Source organism: Pteropus medius, unplaced genomic scaffold (genome assembly GCF_902729225.1).
Source record: "Pteropus medius unplaced genomic scaffold, Ma_sr-lr_union100, whole genome shotgun sequence".
NCBI lineage: Eukaryota > Metazoa > Chordata > Mammalia > Chiroptera > Pteropodidae > Pteropus > Pteropus medius.
Genome location: NW_024349801.1, coordinates 22,863,674 through 22,883,713, shown reverse-complemented (window position 1 = coordinate 22,883,713; position 20,040 = coordinate 22,863,674). Strand labels below are relative to the sequence as shown.

The 20,040-nt window shown below is 39.4% G+C and overlaps 1 protein-coding gene across 8 annotated transcripts in view; it reads left to right on the top strand.

Annotated features, from left to right (window-relative positions):
* The first annotated feature begins 14,869 nt into the window (after positions 1-14,869).
* Positions 14,870-20,040, top strand: part of DUT (deoxyuridine triphosphatase) — a 78,740-nt gene continuing 73,569 nt past the window's right edge. For 6 of the 8 annotated variants that reach the window (XR_005658508.1, XM_039888201.1, XM_039888202.1 and 3 more), the window contains exons 1-3: positions 15,218-15,446; positions 15,977-16,115; positions 17,995-18,086. Coding sequence is in view for 7 of the 8 variants with exons in the window: in XM_039888201.1 (XP_039744135.1) it covers positions 15,227-15,446; positions 15,977-16,115; positions 17,995-18,086 (451 nt within the window). In the remaining variant the exon portion in view is untranslated. Of the gene's footprint in view, positions 14,910-15,217; positions 15,447-15,976; positions 16,116-17,994; positions 18,087-20,040 lie in introns of those variants that run through there. The other 2 variants (XM_039888203.1, XM_039888197.1) reach the window with 2 other exon arrangements.

Here is a 20,040-nt window from a genome sequence, read left to right as displayed (position 1 = left end):
TATCAGTCTATTCAAACAATAATCCACCATAATCAAGAATACAGAAATTCTAGGAATACAGATCCATTGTTAGGAAACCAGTTAACTTAATTAATCACATTAGTGAGGATTAGTTATCATTTATTTATTCATAATTATTTGAATATTTATATTTAACTGCATAGAATACCTCTAAAAGAACCGCAAGAAACTAGTAAGGGTCGACTCTGGAGAAGAAAACATGATTAATAAGGGACAAGTGGGAGAGAAAGATTTAATTTTTACCATATACCCATAATAATTACTCAAAAACATTTTAAAAATTAAATTCATAAGTAAATAAAATACTTGCCTGAGAGGCTGTGTGTAACTATTAATTTATGTTTGAAGTGACATATATTGTGAAAGTCATATGTAATAAACTTTAAAAAGTTTTATAAAGCACTAAAAAATGTAAGATATTATACCATCGCTACATTCTATTGCACTTATTTGTAAAATAAGTAAGCAACTAAAATATCACTTTAAAAAAAGAGTTGACTCCCACCACATACCTACTGATGAATTTAGTTTTTTTGTTTTGATTTTTAAAAAATAAGAGATTTTTTTTTAACTTATGATTCTCTCCTAAGTGAAAAAAGTGATAATGAAATGTTAGATTGGATCTACCCTCACAGCCCTGCATATTTTATTTTCTGAAGCTCAGGAATAACGAGTATAATCTTAACAAGTTCCGACGCTTTATTTCCTGAGCTGACTAAAACTCAGAATTGATACTATCCATAGTAGGATGGGGTAATTATTATAATAATGTGATTAAGTTTGGGTGAACCCATGCCTTCACCGCAAGTGAAGCGTATTCTTTTGCTCTCTTAAACACAAAATCCAAATAGGAGGCCATATTTACTATTACTGCATAATAAATTACACAAATTTATCAGGTTAAAACAATACCTATTTATTATCTCACGGTTTCCATGAGTTGAGAGTACAGATGTAGCTTAACTGGGTTCCTTTCCCAGGGTTTCACAACATTGCAGGCAAGGGCTGTAGTCTCATCTGAAGCTGAGGGTCCTCTTCCAAACTCACATGGTTTGGGCCAGATTAATGTGCTTGCTGCTCTAGAACTCATGGGAGTTTGCTTCTTCAAGGCCAGCAAGAGAGAAAAACCTCTTACCCTCTAGACCCTCTTTTAAGGAGCTTTCCAGAGTAAGTCAGGCCCACCTGCGTCAATCCCCCTTTTGTTTCACTTACAGTAAACTGATTAGAGACTTTAATTACATATTCAAAACCCTTTCACCTTTGCCAAACATTTAAGGTAACCTACTTGTTGGAGTGGTATCCCATCATACTCGTAGGCCCCGCCCAGCCTCAGGGGAGGAGATTCAAAGGGTATGAACATGACCAGGGCAGGAAGCATGGGGACCATCTTAGAACTCTGCTACCACCAAAGCTAGCTTATAGTTCTGAAGGTAATATCTCAGATACTAAGATTCAAGCTGGAAATCAGATAATAAGTTAAAAATGGCCTGTAAATATTCCACTATGCACAATTCATCATGTCCATTTTCCAGGAAATCTAGAACCATAAAAATACATTAAAACTGAATAAGACCTCAGAGGTCCTCCACTATTAACACAGAGTTCTCAGACAGAATATTTGTTCACAGTTCTGGTTACATGGTTTTCCAGTCTGTGTTTTCCAACGTGTTAAATAAGCAGTAACTAGCAATAAGTGACAGCAGGGATGATGCAGCAAAACATTAAAAATATTTTTTTAAAAAGCAAATACAAGCCTCAAAAACTGAATAGTTTGAGGTCATAAGTGTAAGAGGCACAGACTCTACATACTTCCCTAGAGCCTGAGGACATCATTTCTTTGTGAGAGGGCAGCCTAATGGTGGAAGAGTTCAATTTTGTACCATGCTCTCTGGTTAAGAAAGCAAGAATATGTGCAGTTCATTCTCAGAAAAATTCTTCTTCATTTGGTTGACATCAAAGGATGGACAGCTAAGCTTCAGTTATCTGGAAAATTAATTTACATGGAATGACTCTTCAGTGAAGCAGTGTGCATGGCGCTCTTGCATAAGACTTATAGAATGTATTTTCAAGTTGGGTAGTTCAAGATGAAAATGTGGAAGAACTCAGAGGTTAAAGCCAAGATCCAGGTAATGAATGTCATTGCTTTAAGTGAAAGTGACAAGCAATGACATCTGGAGCAAGGAGCCTTGCTTTCTTCCTCAGCCTGGACCATCTCTCAACAGAGGATTGTTTCGAGCCAAAGTTAAGCAGTGGACTTCTTAGAGAAAGACATGAGTAACTACCGAGCTGCGGATGCAGTTGCAGAGCCCTGGGGGCCAAAGCACGGGCCTCTGTTCTGATGCAGCTCTTTCCCCAATGCTGGTGGCTTTCCTGAGCTTCCGAATGCAGTACATCTACTCTTTTATGCCCAAGAGATCAGGAAATGGATATTTCACATACAGACTTCTCAGTTATTATTTCAAAGCAATTATGTACTTGGATTTTCTAATTTTCCTGTTGTACCTCTTCCAACAAAGAAGTGGTAGAAATATTCTCGGGGAAGTTGAGAAGTTCAGAGAGGTAAGCAATATCAGGTCTTGAAAGATGTTAAACTACTCCAGCCTCTAATGCAACCAGCATATTGGAGAGATACAATCACCAGTTCTATGATTTCCTAATGCTCACAGTTACATTTACAGAATGAATTCTATTTTTTAAAAAAGTATTACTTGTGCACTTTAGATTTTATGTCTCCAAAACTGAGCCCTTGATCTTCCTTTCCAAGACAGCATTTTTAGCACACTTCTAACTCTCAATAAATGGCAAACTTATCCTTGCTATAAATCTTGGAGTCATCCTTGACTTTTTTCCCTCACCTCACATCCAACCTATCAGCAAATTCTATTGGTTTGAGAATATACCCACAATCTAATTACTTCTCACCATCTTCATTGCTACCTCCCTGATCTGTGTACCACCATCATTTCTCACCTGGATCACTGCATCAGGCATTGATCTTTTCCCATCTCATTTCGGCATAGCAGCACAAGCAATCCTTTACATGAATTAAAATCTATTTATGTAAACTAAAACAAGCCCCTCCTCTTATCAAAATCTTCCAATGGCTTTCCATTTCACTCAGTGGAAAACCCACTGTCCTTATAAAAGCTTACAAGGCCCTACAACAGTAATCCTCCTCCTTTACTTCTGGGACCTCATCTCCTACAACTATGTACCCTTCTACTCCCCACCACTGTTTAGACCACATCAGCCTTTTTACAGGTGAGTTTGTACCTCAGGACCTGAATGTTTGCTGTGCCCTCTGCCTGGAATGCCTTTCCCCCACATATCACTTCCTTCAAGTTCAGTTAAAAACCCCACTGCTGCTTCCACCTCATCCCCACACCTGGTAGACAGCAAATTCTCAGGGAGGCCTTCTTTGGCCACTCTCAATAAATCACAAGCTTACATTCCACATCTCGCTCTTCTACTTTGCTTTTTTCCTTAACACTCAGCACTATTTATTTTAAACATTTATTCTGTCTACTGTCAGACTAATTTTTGTCTGGTCTGTTCCCAGCTATGTCTCCAAAGTCTAGACCAGTGCCTAGCACATGGTATGCATTCAACAAATATTTGTCAAAAGGATGAATAAAAGCAGATCGCTGAGGGGAATAGGAAGTATAAAGCCCAATCTCCTCTGGGTGCTGGTCTCTGACTATGTATGGAACTTCACCCCACCAGTTCAGACGCACACCCCACACTAGGCATGCCTCACATTCCACACACACTTCTGTGTGTCTCTGAACATGAGGGTTCTCCTGCCTAGGATTTCTGACTCTCTTGTTTATCTCGCTGTTATTTTTATCCTCATATATTTCACTACCAATGAGATGATTACCAGGCAGTTTCTCAAGAGTTTATTGGCCATCTGGTATTGTTTCTTTTGTCAATTCAATAAAAATGTGCCAGGCTCTAAGGATGTAAAGATGCATTATTCTAAACTCTTGATATAAGATAACCATGTTTATGGCCTAGATAGATAAGTGAACAGGTAAACAAAATAATTATGGATTATGAAAAATACTGTGAAGGAAATAAAGAGGAAACTATGGCAGAATCATGGAAAGGGCAGTACTCAGATAGGGCATTCAGGCAGGGTATCTATGAAAAAATATTTGGTAAGAAGGTACTGACAATGAACTATTGAGTCCTATGCTCTTGGGAAACAGTGATGGTTAAAAAAAACTCCCCAAATCTTTCTTTTTTTCCAATCTCCACCCTTTGTGTTCTAGAAAACAGCTAACTGTAATAAACTACCATTCCCTGCATGGCTTAAATAAAACTTTCTTTCCACTCTTTCTCATGACTCCCATAAGACTTGTAGAGGACTCCCATGTTTACCTATGTATGGCAAGGCCAAAACCAGACCATTCCTTTTTTGTCTGAATCTGCTGACAAGGTCAGATGCAGACCCTCTAACTTTGCTCTTGTCTCATGAATAATTAGCAAAGATTATAATTGTTTTTCCCCTTAAAACTAGCTGGACATAGAAATAAACATTTCCTGTTCCACTAGAACTTCTTTTGGTTGAAAAACAATCCTAACTGTTAATAACCTTACCTGTATCTTGCCTGCTACTCCCTATAAAAATCTAAGGTAAAACCACCCTGCTGAGACACATTGTGTTTGGCTGAATAATGGCCCTTGAAAGATACCCAGATCCTAATCCTTGGAATCTATGAATGTCACCTTATATGGAAAGGGGCTTTTGTAGACGTAATTAAAGAGCTTGAGATGGGGCTATTATCCTGGATTACCAGGATAGATTCCAAATATAATTATAAGTATCTTGTAAGAGGAAAGCGGAAAGAGACTTGCCTATAGATAGAAGAGAAGGCAGCCATGGGATGGAAGCAGAGAAGCAGAGGGAGAGAGAAGGTGCCTCTCTGGTTCTGAAGATGGTGGAAGGAACCATGAGACAAGGAATTTGGCTTTAGATGTGGGAAAAAGCCAGGAAACAGGCTTTTGCCTAGACCCTCCAGAGGTAGCACAACCCTGTGAATACCTTGATTTTAGCCATTAAGATTCATTTTGGAATTCTGGCCTTATTATAAAAGAATAATTTTCTGTTGTTTTAAACCACTTATTTTGTGGTAATTCGTTACAGCAACTATAGGAAACTAATACACACTCTAATCTTGAGATCCGGGGTGCTTTCACTATTACAATAGCCTGAATAAAATCTATCTCCTTACTTATTTGGTTTTTGTCTTTGACATTGCTAACCATATGAAGAGCAGGAAGCAGAAGTGTCCAGGCAAAGTGAACAACAGGCAAAAGAGAACTTGGTGTGCTCTAGTACCAAGGAGATGAATGTGACTCAAAGTGAAGTTGAATAAGAGCCTGATCATACAGATCCTTGGGCCATGGTAAGGAATTTGGATTTTACTATATTTGTGATGGGAAACCTTTAAAAGCTTTTGATCCATAAAGAGTAGAAGTAGGAAGATCACTTGGTAGTCCTGGTAAGAGATGATAGTGGCCCCAGAATGTGGGAATTTAAATATAAGACTAAATGAACTAGATTCTGTTTCTGTAAGGGTTGTAATATGAAACAGCACAGTCCAATTAGGATAATCTGAGGAAGGTTTACTAAAGAGGGTATTTATAAAGTTGTGGGCAAGATATGGGAAACCAAGACCACAAAAGAGAACACAGTACCCTCAATCTTCTATCAGTGGCAAACCTGAAGGGAAAGGTAGAGAAAGCAGTTTCCAGGGTCTGGAAGAAAGGGCAACCTTGACAAGAATAGTGGTCTTCAATGGAGGGACATGGCCATCCATAGGGACCTTGACTTTACCCTTCTCTCTCCCTGACCTCCTGCTGGGGCTCTCTATTCTCAAACCCAAATGCAAACCAGAGGACAAGAATGCTGATTGGGGAGGTCCACACAGTTCAGCATCTTGAACAGAAAGCAGAGTAGACAGGGACAGGGAGTGGGTCTGGAGGGAAAAAAAGAAAGCTAGGTAGTAAAGACATTACAATTATCCAATTTATTTTTTAATGCGGAGACTTGAATTTTCTACATTATTTCCTTAATGCTTACTTTCACTTAGCCTGTGCCTATAGGCACAAAAACAATGGCTTTTCACCTTTCTGACTTTTCTTTGAACAATTACAACTGCTCTTTCCTCCTAAAGGCAATCAGAAAGGACAGTGATTAAAACATTTATAAGGACTAATAAAGCTATCTTCAAAGTTCAGTGAAAAACCTCTTGTTAAAAGTGTAAAATTTGAGTAAATGTTGCTACATGAAAAATGGTTAATATCTACTTTAGACTGAAGAGAATTGAATTTGTGTAGCTTAGCAAGTAAAGGTTGTTTGACGCGCAGAATTGAATCACAATCAACTGAAACCACAGCAAGCCTAATTTATACATTTCTCTGCTTGGATACCCATATTTTACCGTTGTTTCGGTTTCTGTTTTTTGTTTTGGTTTGGTTTTTCGTTATTTTTCTGGAAGATAATTCAATTTGCATTGCACATATCCTCACAGAAATTTTGAATCTATGAATATAAAAATCATGAACTTGGCCCATTTTTATTTTAATCAGTTTTCCTAATTCAAGATTAACTTCCCAGGATGTATACAGAGATTTAGTAACATGAGCAACAGTGTGCACATCAAAATACGGAGAGTTTCAGCAGCAATTTGAGTTATGGTAATTACTGGGTTTGTTCACAGAGACATGGATAAAAAGCATAACCTTTTTGTTCCTGTCTTTTTTTTTTTAATTTAGAAAAATTGTGTGCTATCAACAGAAAAATTATACAACAATTAATTGTTCAATGTCATGGAGGAAATCTGGTACAACATGAATGAGAAATAAAGAGATCAAAACTGTCTGAGGTAGTGTCTTAACTAAGCATCTGTTCTCCTAGAGCCACCCTCAACAGAACCAAAAGGCTCTCGTGCTTGCATTCTGTTCCAAGTGATTGCTCTAACACTAGCCTAGACCCAAATCAACTCCCGGGTGGGACTCCAATCACATATTAATTCTAGTGTGGCCCCAACATTATCTTCTGTTTCTTTTTTATTTTTTGTCTTTGTAAACCTGCATTTTTAAAAAATTAAATATTTTGTGTGACATTGGTTAGTAAAATTACATGTTTCAAATGTATGCTTCAATAATACATGATATGTATATTGCATTGTGTGTTCACCACCCAAAGTTAAATTGCCTTTTGTCACCATATATTTGACCCCGTTAACCCTTATCTACCTGCCCCCTTCCCTCTGGTAAGCACTAAACTGTTGTCCGTGTCCATGAGTCTCTGTTTGTTTTGTTCGTTTGTTGCTTTCAGTTTTATACCCCACGTATGAGTTTTTACATATGGTTCTCAACTATTTCTATCTGACTTATTTCACTTAGATGATAATCTCAAGATCCATACATGTTGTTGCAAATGGCAGTATTTCATCCTTCCTTATGACTGGGTAATATATTCCATTGTATGTATGTACCACATCTTCTTTATCCAATCATCTATCGAAGGACACTTCAGTTGTTTCTGTGTCTTGGCCATTGTGAATGATGCTACTATGAACATTGGGGTGCATATATATTTATTTATAAATGTTTTCAAATTTTGGGAGTAGATACCCAGAAAAGGATTGCTGAGTCATATGATAATTCTATTCTTAATGTTTTGAAGAACCTCCATACTGTTTTCCACAGAAATTGTATCAATTTACATTCCCACTAGCAGTGTATAAGGGTTCCTTTTTTCCCACAACCCCTCCAACATTTGTTATTACTTGTCCTGTTGATTATAGCCATTTTAACAGGTGTGAAGTGATATCTCATTGTGGTTTTGATTTGTACTTCTCTAATAGCTAGTAAAGTTGAGCATCTTTTCACATGTCTATTGGCCATTCACCATCTTCTATTTTCACAATCATTTTCTACACCCTGCTCCTTGGCCCCCTTTGCTCCATTCAGGAAGTGGGCCTGAGCAAGATGGGGCCCATAAGGGGAAAGAGAAACAGAAAATGGCAGGTGGTCCTGGCAACTGGGAGCCCATGGAGGAGGCACCAGTGCTCTCAGGAAAGGTCAGAAAATAAGCTCGCCCTGGGAACATTCAGGAACAGACCTGCTTTTGTAAGTCTTGTTGATCCTAAATCTAGAAGCTCCCCCAAGACATCCATTATTTCATGACTTCAGGTTTTTCCTCTTAAAGATAGCAGACAGACAGATCTTCATATGTCTGAGAATGGTCGAAACGGGTGAAATTATCCAAATGGCTAATGCTTGATCTCAATACTTTCTTTTACCTCTTCCACCCCATTCCCATACCAAATCGACGTTATGGGCCATCAACCCAGCTAACAGGAAAGTCCTATTGATTGGTTGAAATATCTGTTCTAGGAGTTTATGTTAGACATAATAATGGCCCCTCAAAGACATTCACATCTTGATCAATGGAACCTGTGAATATATTACTTATCTAGCAAAAGGGACTTTGCAGGTGTGGTTAAGATTACTGATCTTGAGCTAGAGAGATAATCCTGGATTATTTGGGTGGACCCAACCTAATCACATGAAATCTTAAAGGGGGAGAACCTTTCCCATTTGCGATCAGAGAACCAGAGAGATGGCAGCAAAGAAGGACTCAACCCTCTGTTGCTGTCTTTGAAGATGGTAGATGGTGGTCACAAGGCAGGGGATGTGTTCAGCCTCCAGAAGCTGCAAAAGACAAGGAATTGGGTTCTTTCTTAGAGCCTCTAGAAAGAATTGCAGCCTAGCCAACACCTTGATTTTAGCTAAGTGGGACCTATGTCAGATTTCTGACCTAAAGAACTAATAGGTAATACCTTTGTATTGTTTAAGCCACTAAGGTGATTTGATGTGGTCATTTGTTATAGAAATGAACAATAGAAAACTTCATCACATCAAGCTTGGATTAGCACCACAAAAAATTTCCAATTTCTCCAGTCTCTCTAGTTAGTCTCTGGGTTACCTTGGAAACTCTTATTTCATAAACTCTTGTAAACTCTATTCATTCGACTTCCCTGTTTTCAAACTAAGATCATCTGACCATCAGAAGATCTGAGGTGCCTCCTCTGAACTTGTCAAAGTTCAGGCTGGAAGGTTAGTGAATATTGCTGAAGATCACTGGAAAAGATTGCTTGAAGAGACTACTCAAGAAAATTTTCCACGGATTTTATCACTAAACTTGTTTAACAATAGGAATATACTAAGCAGTTTACAAAGTCTCACAGTGTTTTCAGGTTTCGATGTCCTACTGATAAAAACAGTTGGTGTGCTGGAGTAAAACCAGTTCTGCTACTTTGGCCAGAGTGGATCATATAATTAACCTCAAAAACACCGAATCATACAATTAGCCTCTGATCCAGGAACTAGTCATTAAGGATAGTTATATTATAATATTACAAGGCCAATTTTTCAATCATATGCTCTTCAAAATAAAAGAGAGAGACATGATTCAAAAGAGATCATGTGAGCCAGGAGAGACAGCAGAAGTCTAGCACTGACTTAGTTCTTGAACAGCTTTCCAGTTTAGTCCATATGATCTGCCTTCCCCTAACACTCTCCTCTTTGTCTACTCTTGTAATTAAAACTGTCAAATATATTAAGTTTCTTATTGCTCAAAATTTCACTTTGTTTTCTATATTAAGTTTCAGACTTTTGATCCTATTTAACTGTTGGTGGGACACATTTTGTGACTTGCTTTAATAGTGTCCATTAACCAAAGAACAAGCAAATATTCTGAATGCTGCCTGGTATGCAATTATTCTTAGTAAAATTATACTACAAATTTATTGCTAAGCATGAAGGCCTTGGATCTCCCTCTGTATTTAAGTAATGGAGTCTCTATCAAACTGTCCAGAGTACAGTGGTTTTGGTAAAGCTCATAATAGTGGTTAAATGTGAAAGAATTGTTTCCAGCATGTCTTGACCCCAACAGATATTCTAGAAATAAATTCCCTAAAGCAGTGGTTCTTAACCAGGGATAGTCAGCAAGAATCACCCTGGAGATTCTAGCAGCCAGTTTGTAGTGAGGTTTGAACATGTGCTTTTGCTCAAGCTTTCCAGTTGATTCTCATGTGTACCCTGACCCGTAAGCCTTCTGCTTTTATTTTCTTTAATTCCTAAAAAATCAATGATGCTTTAAAATGAAATAACCATAGTCTTTCTCTGGGCTGTAATTACAGAAATTTCATTTCCTTATAGTTCTACACACATTGGCATAATTTAGAGTCAGATTTTCATCATGATTATGTTAAGAGATTGGGCATTTAGTGTGTTAGTGAGAACTGTAATTCTGAGTTTGTATGTTAACTATTCTGATCCTCTTAAACTTCTGTATGATGATATGGCAGTAATTTCTGAATTAGTTCAAAGCACTTTTGTAGCAATAAATGCTTGTTTTGTTTACTATCAGCTAGCTCCTTACTTGTTTGTTTATCTGCCATTTAACTTAGTGTCCATCTCATGACTTACTTATATGCTTAAGATTCATGCTTAAGATTTCATATGTGCTGCTCTTATGAAAGCATGTTTGATCTTTGTGTTCTTCCCAAGAGCCTGGCAGGAACATTTTTGTGGGTTTCACAAGTTATATGCTGATTTAGTGTTTTTAAATTGGGCTATGGATACTCCTAGGGGAACAATACATTCCAGGAGATATCCAGATGGTGTTCTGGACCAAACAATTTTGAAAGAATGAATTTCCAGATAGTCAACACACATATATTTTACCAAAATTGATCTGCCTGTATACTAGTTCTTCTTTCCTATCTCCCTTATTTCAATTGCCCTTTTACAAAAGATAAGCATATATCTCACTCATTCTCAGCTTTACTCTGATGCTTAATCTGTGGTATAAATAAAATCTCTGGGTTTGAAATAAAGGAGAACTTCTAAATTTTGGCACCAGAACCCAAAGTATGGCTTCTGTCTTTTATTGGCTTACACATGTCTTCAGCAAAGGAGAACTGTGGCATCATAAATGAGATGTTTTAGCCCATATGGAATGTTCGAAATTCAGACACAGTAGAATTGTGCAGTTATGGGGAATTATGATAATTTTCCATTAATGTTCTCACCTCTTCCATTCCTGAATGATTGTCAAAGAATGCACTCCCCCTGAGCAAGAGTTCGAGAGTTTCATTCAAACTGACAAAAAGAGAAAATTTACCTACTTGGAGAACCTCTCCATAGAGAGTTTGGGCAAAAGAATAGTGATCCCAGATGGAAGTTTGAGATGCATAAAGATAAGCAAAGAAAGCGATAAAAGTCTGGGTAAACATTTCTTTAAATGACTGCAAAAAGTAGTGATGATAATAATGTTTACTGAGATTCAAAGAAAAGATATGCTTAAAATACTAGGCGATAATTGTATGTATGTCAAAAGAAGGGTTAATGGAGTAAAAGCTTTCTTAAGTTTTTGTTATCTGGGAGAAAGATAATTTTGTTTTAGATTTTAGCCACCAATGAATTCAGCATGCATGTTTTCATTTATCTAAAACAATAGAATCAAAGAATAAAACTTCTCAATTAGTAGAGGGAAAAATGAAATAAAAAAATAATCAAACTAATTAAAAATAAAATAATAAAATTTAAAGAAGGCAAAAAATGGTAAAAGAAACACAGAACATACGAAAAGAACCCAAGTTAAGATAGTTTAAGTCCATCATGGAGCTTACGTGCTAGTGGAGGAAACATACAAGTGAAATAAATATGTATTTCATGTAGCAGTACATGCTTTGAAGAAAAATCAAATAGAGTAAAGCATTAGATGGTGCATAGGAGGAGACTATTTTTAGATAAGGGAAAAATCTGAAATTGAGAGAGGAAGCAAGACTCCCAGGCTTTTTATCTTGAGCAGGAAGAGAGGTTGAGAATAGAAGAGAAGCCATAAAGGAGACTGAGAAGAGGAGGCCAGTGAGGTGGGAGGAAGACCCAGTGTGGCCTAGTGAAGAAGTGTTTCAGCATGGAGGGAATGATAACTGTGAAACTAAGGATGCCTGGTTAATTTACTACGCACATCTTTCCCAGACCTGGGGGACACAGCCAGCAGCAGGGTCAGTGTTAAGAGTTACCACAGTCTCAGTAGGGCACATATAAACCTACAGGACAGAGTGGCTAAGTGCAAAGACTCCGAAGCCAGACTACCTGAAGTCGAATTCTGGCCTTATCTCTGTTTGTGAGCTGTGTGACCTTGGTCAAATTATTTAACCTCTCTGTGTTTCAGTATCCCCATCTGTGAAATGGGGATAATAATAACACTTGTTTCCTCTGGTTGTTGTGATTAAAAAATACTTAGAATACAACTGGCATAATCATCATGTAAGTTTTTATTAAAAGGAGAGAAATCACTTCTCAGAGGGGAACACATTCAAGATCTCCAATGGATACCTACAGTAAACTGCAGAGTACTGAACCCTATATATATACACTGTTTTTTCCTATTCATACATACCTATGATAAAGTTTAATATAAATTAGGTATAGTAAGAAATTAACAACAAATAATAAAATAGAATTAAAACAATAAGTTATATGAATTTGGTCTGTTTTCTCTCAAAATATCTTATTGTACTGTACTCATCTTTCTTGTGATGAATGCATTTGTAGAAAAGTAACATAAACAAGATGGCTGTTACCCACGCTTTCTGATTTTGTTGCCAGAGCACAGACAGATAATTTTTGTTTTTGAGAGTGTGTAAGTTCTTCACTTTGTACACTACGCCTGGCTTTATCATATGCCCTGCAGTGTTGCCACATAGTATCAGAATTAATCTGTCCTTGCAATGTTTTATGCCTCCTTTGCACTTTTATGACAATAGGTTCTACTGGGCATCTTCTTCCAGAAGAGCCTGGTTTCATGACAATTGAAGACTTGCTTTGGATGGTATCCATTCTCTTTCAACAACTTTTTCAACTTTGCCAGAAATGTGCCAGCAGCTTCTTATCAGCAGATGCTGCCTCTCCAGTTATTTTTACATTTTTCTGTCCAAATCTATTTTTGAATCTGTGAAACCATCCCTTGCTTATGGTAAATGGCTTGGTGTCACTCACTTCAGGAGATCCCTTGCTTAAGTCATTTAGGCTCAATGCTTTCTGTCACAACACGTTGGAACTTGTTTTCCGTTCATGTCTTCTGCCTGCAAACTTAATGCCTTTTCTGTCATAACTAAGCACTTATCATTGACTGCGGTCATAACTTTTGCAGTTCAAGGTGCAACAGCAAAACGTCACTATTTCTGATCCATAAGATTCCTTCTTACCATAGATCTTAGTAACTTCAGCATGATTTTTTTCTTTTCTAAAATTTTTCAAAAACTTTCACCTTTTTATGTAAGAGAAGCTTTTTACAGCTTCTCTTTGGCATATCCAAATTGCTAGCATCACTACTCTTGGGCTTTGGGGCCATTATTAAGAAAATAAAGATTACCTGAACGTAAGCACTGCGATACCATGACAGTGGATCTGATAACCAAGACGGCCACTAAGTAACTATCAGGTGGGGAGTATACAGCCTGGAAATGCTGAATAAAGGGATGATTCACATCCTCAGCAGAATATCATCACATTTCCTTACGTCATTCAGAACAGTGCACAATTTAAAACTTATGAATTGTTTATTTCTGGAATTTTCCATTTAATATTTGATTAAAAATTAAATGAAAAAAATCAAGACTTTGAGAAGTGATCATATACAAGGCCCTAATGGAATAGGCAATGCGATCTCTATCATTAATTCATATAACAAATATTTATCAAGCACCATTCTGAGATAGGGACTAAGCTAGGCCCCAGGAATATATTGGTGAATGAAGGCACTCATAGAGCTTATCTCTACTAGAGCAAATAGTGAACAAAAAATAAATGCATAAAAGAAGTACAGATAATGGTGACAAGTGAATAGGAAAAAATACTAATTACTGTGATAGAAAATGGTGAAGGGAATACAGGGCAGCTACTTCAGTTGTTTGTCCTGGAAGGCCTGAGATGATTTGAGACTTGAAACATATGACGCATAAACTAAGTATGTGTATAGACTCCCAAGCAGGAAAGTCTGGTGAGTCTAGAAACTGATCCAGAGCCACCGTAGCCAGAAGCACCAGACCTGAGTGGGATGATGACTCTAGCTGAGGTTGGAGAAGTAGGAGAGCGAAGATCTTGTTGCTGTAGGTATGAATTTGGGGGGTCTGCAGGGTATAGGTAATATTTAAACCCATGTGAAGAGAGTGCGGAGTATAATCCATAACCTCATCCAGAGGAATTCCAACGTTTAAGAGGAGCCTGTAAAGGAAACTGAGAAGGTGGGGCTTGTAAGGAAGGACACAGCAAGCAGTCCGAAAACTTCCCCAACAATACCTATCTAACCTTTTTTTCCTAAAACTGCCCTCCTATAGTTTGTATTTATTTTGACAAATTGCATTACAATTCGGCTTTCAGGTTTTTTACCTCAGTTCCGGAGATAACTGGAGATACTTGTATCGTAGAAAATCCAATTTTACAATTATATAGAAAGTGATTTGCTCATCCCCACTGTAAGCAACACCAGCGTGGCCCAAGATTTTGTTTGAATCATAGCCACGGGTCCCCTTCTGTGCTGCTGCGGGGGTCATCCTTACAGTGCTAGGATTTCAACTGAATTGTCTCTTGCCATTTATCCTTAAGATCCTGCTCCCCTGCCCTTTAAGAGTAACAGGACACCATCTTGCATACTCGGTGTTGTAGGGAAATCGAACTCGCTGCCTTGCCCACAGCGTAGGGCGCAGCGCCACCCGCACTGTCGTGCGGTTCCTTTGCTTTGAGGGCCCCAGAGATTACAGCCTGGGGAGACATGGCCGCGGGCGGCGCCGCCCTAGGTAAGTCAGCAGATACGCTGAACCCGGGCACCCGGGCCTCGCTCATAGTCTTTAAAGAAGGGGGCCAGAAAAATGTGAGAATATGAGAGAAGCAGAGGCAGCCGGAGGCCGCGGCAAGATTCCGGACAGGGCGCCGCTTCCTGGAAGCCCAGGGCCTGCGCCAACTCGGGCGACTGATTCGATGCCTCCGTGCGCCTCTCGTCAGAAGGCGGCGGTTACTGCTTCCGAGGTCACTTTACTGGGACACGCGTCTTTAGGGTGTAGATCCGGCGCGCCTGCAGGAGCAGAATAACCAACACGCCTTAAGCTCGGGGCAAATGATTCCCCTCTGCCCTCGCCCTGCGCTCAGCCACTTCCTTCCGTCTTCGTTTCGCTCAGTGTTTAAAGGCGCGCGCAGCGCACGGCCAAGCGTCCGGATGGCGGCACTCCTCCGGCCAGGCGCGCCCCTAGATGCCGCCCCGCGGGGCGCCGCGCTGCTGGGGGCACCACGGCCGCTTTCCAGCGCTCGCAGACTGAGCCGAGGATGCCGCGGCGCCAGTAATGCGGGGGCCCAGGCTTCTTAAGGTGTGGGGAGGATGGGAGGCCGGCGGACTGTCCCGCCCCTGCTGGCGGGACTGGGCGGAGGCCGGCGGACTAGCAAGAGGCACGCACATCTTCCCGCTTTGTTTGGCTGGGGAAGCGGGAGGGCGCGCAGTCCTAAGGCGCGAGAGCGAGTCCATTCGGTCCTTCCCATGGGGGTGGAGAATTGGTTTTCTGCTGTGTGCGGGGGAGGCCACAGAAAGCTGTCCTTCTGCATTGGACCCATGTGCTAAGTTTGGAACGCTTAAAGAAGGTCAGTAGCTTCTAGTCTCAAATCTGCTTTCGGAGAAGTGTTTCCAGCCCTACAATTTGAATTTCGCCTCCTCTCTCAGCCAAACTGTGGGCTCGTCCAGGAAGAGTGGGCGGGGCGGGGAGTTGCTGGCGGGAAGTTTAAAACTTAGTGTGTTCCCACTGGCCGGGCTCATTCTGCGCCCTCTCCTTTCTTCTACTTCTTTCTGCGTTCTTCTCTGCCATGCCCTCCTCTGAAGAGATACCCACCATCTCCCCCAGCAAGCGGGCCCGGCCTGCGGAGGACGGCGCCATGCGGCTCCGCTTCGTCCGGCTCTCGGAGCATGCCACCGCCCCGACCAAGGGGTCTGCACGGGCCGCGGGCTATGACCTATACAGGTGAGTGGCGACTGCCGGCCGCCCACGCCCCGGAGGGAGACTGACCCCGGCGATAAGGCCGCCTTCTGTCCCTGCCATCCCTGCCCCCGCAGAGAAGACCCAGTTCTCGGATTTTAGAGTTCTCAGTCACGTTAACTTATATTCTCAGGCCCTCTGCTACCGCGGCTTGAAACAGTCACTTAAAAGATTACAGATCAAACTTTTTTTTTTTTTTTGCATATATGTAGGTTTCCGCCCTTTTGGTGTTGAAAATTTCAGCTTTCCTCCAGCATAAATTCAATAGGCATTTGGGCAAAAAGTGTAGAATGGTAAATATCAATAAATGTCTTTTGAGGCGTTGTTTTGCAACACTCATTGTGCCCTCTCCAAATGGAAGGTAAAGATGAATAAGGCCCACCTTGGCTTTCAAGACCTGAACATGATGCCATGCCCAACAGAAAAGCCATGGTGGTATCCTGGATGCTGATTATGAAAATACCTAAGAAGGATTAATGAAGACTGCTTCTGCCTTAAAGGCTTAATAAAATTTCTTCACACATCCATATTTAAGTTTGATCCAAGGACTGGAAATTTCAGAAAGGGTCCAAATACAAAAAGGGATGTTGGTAATACTACCACCTTTTCATTTGTACACTTTTTACCTGTACTAAAAACTTTCTCATTTTTTTTAAATTCTCACAATAATCCTGAAGTAGACGTGTTACTTTTTACAGATGAGAGAGTTTGTAAGGAGCCGAATTGATAGCCCAAAGGCTTGAAATTAATAGGATTTTTGACCCTGAACTCAGTGCTTTTTTACTCTTGACTACTGTACCCAATTCTTATAACCATGATGGTAGGTGAAAAGTGATATTGGAAGTAGGTGATATTTATTACATGACTAAATCCTTAAGATATATTTTAAATCATTCCAGGTAATTCTAATGTTAGAACTACTGGTCTAAGTCATAAGTATGAGGGAAGGAGAGAAAGTATGTGATGATAGTAAAGGAGAAAAGAAAAAAGAAAAGCGAGATATAGACTTGAAGCTGAAAGGGATATAATTCAGTCCCTTAATTTTCATGAATAAAAGGAGTGTCGTAGTTTAACTACACCATGTCTGGACAGTGCTGTGAGTCATAGGAAAGACTGATTTAAAGTACTTTAAGCATCCTCCTAACAAACATAGGTGACTTTATACAAGCTGAAAAAAAACATGAAAATAACTGATCTTTAATAAATTAGGGTTTAACTATGAAGAGAAGAAATTCTGTTGAAAGTAGACATAGTACTGCTTTTACCAGCCTTAATTAAGGTATTCAAAGTAAATTCCAGCTCTGCTTATTGCAAGATCTCTTAAATTTCTATTAATGGGGGGGCCACAGTAACAGCAACAATAGCAGCATATGCTGGGTGGACCTCAGAGAACCCGTTCCTCAGCAGTGTCCATCTCCAGGGCTATTCACAATGGTTACCTCTCTCCTTCAGCCAGTGAAATTCATGGGCACAGCTTAGTAAACTACCAAGACCAGCAGAACAGATGCAACACAGCTCTATCCCCTTTCCTTCTGCATGTTTTCCCTAATTGCTAGAGGATTGTTGTGAGAACATGAGTTATATAAAGCAGTTAGAACTGTGCCTGGGGCTTAGTAAGGCTTAATAAATGTCAGCTATTATTTACCCTTCTGTCTTGGTTCTCTCTTCCTCTTTTCATACTGTTACTGAAGCATATACGTTTTAAAAGTATCTTTTCTGCCTCCCACTAAGGAATTACCTCAGTTTCTCAACCAAATTGTTCAGAGAATTCATTTATTTACATATTGTCACCTCTTTCACCAGAAAAATTCATAGAGAATTATTATATCTAAATACCAGTTATTTTCTTCCTGTATCTTCCTAGTGCCTATGATTACACAGTACCACCTATGGAGAAAACACTCGTGAAAACCGACATTCAGATAGCTCTTCCTTCTGGGTGCTATGGAAGAGTAGGTAAGTGATTTAAGACATAGGTAATTATTTGTCATTCTCTTTTATCTTAGTTTCATTTGGAGTATAAATAAGGGAAGGGATATTGCTCGTTCTGTGTCATAAAATAAAGAAGCGACATCTGTGATGGCAAATACAGCCATTTGAAAACTTTCATTTACATACAGGCATACCTGAGAGATATACTGTGGGTTCACTTTCAAAATACTGCAGTGAAGTAAATATCACAATAAAGCAAGTCATGAATTTTGGGTTGCCAGTGCATATAAAAGTTATGTTTACATTGTAGTGTGGTCTATTAAGTGTAACAGCAATATGTCTAAAAAAATATACCTACCTTAATTTAAAAATGTTTTATTGCTAAGAAAATGCTGACCATCATCTGTGCCTTCAGCAAGTTGTAATCTTTTTGCTGGTGGAAGGTCTTACTTTCTATTTGTAAAAAAAAAAAAAGCAACAACAGTGAAGCACAATAAAGCAAGGTGCAATCAAACGAGGTATGTCTGTATCTCCTTTTGTCTCTATGTGCTCTTTTTGCTTCCTTAATCTTTCAAGAGGCTCACATTGGCCCAAATAACTACTCACTATGAGAAAAACTGCAAATATAGGTGATTTTTAACTGGTACTTTTATCAATGTTAACGCTAACTTCTCCTTTAAGGACCAGATTGCATATGAAGTCAGATTTCTTTGTGAAGATGGTGATGAGAATAGCTAATATATGTATGTAGGAAAGTAAAGACAGGCTTAGTATAATGGCACGTGGCATTCATCATGAGAGTAAAACTAATTTCTGGCAGTCCCAGTGTATATATCAGGCCACTTAGCTTTTTCCCCTTTGGATTTCCCTGTATGGGGTGTTTTGGGGTAAGGGATACTCATCAATGGACTAGAAGGAAGCACTTCATAGTAGGAAGAGCTAGGGCAAAATGGAGTATAAGTCAATAGGTTTGACTTTTCTGGAGTGAGTCAGTTGTCACTGGAAAGGAAAGAGATTTAAAAGTTCTTTTCAAGAGCATAATTTCTGACTAACTTGAGAGTAAAACATGGAACAAATGAAACTGACCCTTCACCTGCAAGGGGTGGAAAGTGGTGGCTCGACTACCACTACCTTGTTAGCCATGACTGTGAGAACTAATACTTCAGCCTTAAAAGAAAATTGAGACGAGCTCTCTATCTCTTTTTCTCAGCATTGACTGCATTTTTAGTGTATTCTGGCCACTAAAAATGGGTAGGGTGGGGAATCAGGAGGTAGTGTGAAATAAAAGTAAAGGCAAGAAGGGGCAGCAGTGTTTATTGACAAAGTTTTCTGATTTAAGTTATTCTGGAATAAAATACTAGAAGATAGGATGATTAATGGTAGGCCTGAGGCTCAAATCAGCAAGGATAAGGTATAAACTTAGCTTTTTATTTTTATTAAGAATAAAAAGCATAGTAAGAATGAAAAGCATAGTGAAATTGAGTTCTTAAAGTTTAGTTTTTGGCATTTTGCTTGACTGATATTAAACCTTTTATCTTACTCTGATTCATTTGTTTCATACAGAGATGTCTCTTGGCATCTGAATCATGAGTAGGAAAGAGTCCCCAATCCTATAGGCGAAGCTCTGCTGCTCTTCATTTCAGTGTATATACCACCCCTGCCCACCGCCCCTTTCTTTCTCTGCCTGCCTTATTCCCAATTACATTGCAACATGCTCAGAAACTCCCATCTTAAAACAGAAGTCCTCTTCCTCAGTTTCGTGTCCCTACCAGCTGCAGTCCTCACTTTGTGGCCAGGGTTGTCTGTGGTTGTACCCACTTGATCAACTTTCATTTCATTGCAGCAGTTCACAGCTGTACCACCACAGATCCTCAACTGACTGAAGTTGTGTGCAACTGGCTTAAGTTGGCTTCAAATTAAACCTTGTCAGATTTATCTAAACTTTTCTAGTTTGGTAATACAGTATGATAAATATATT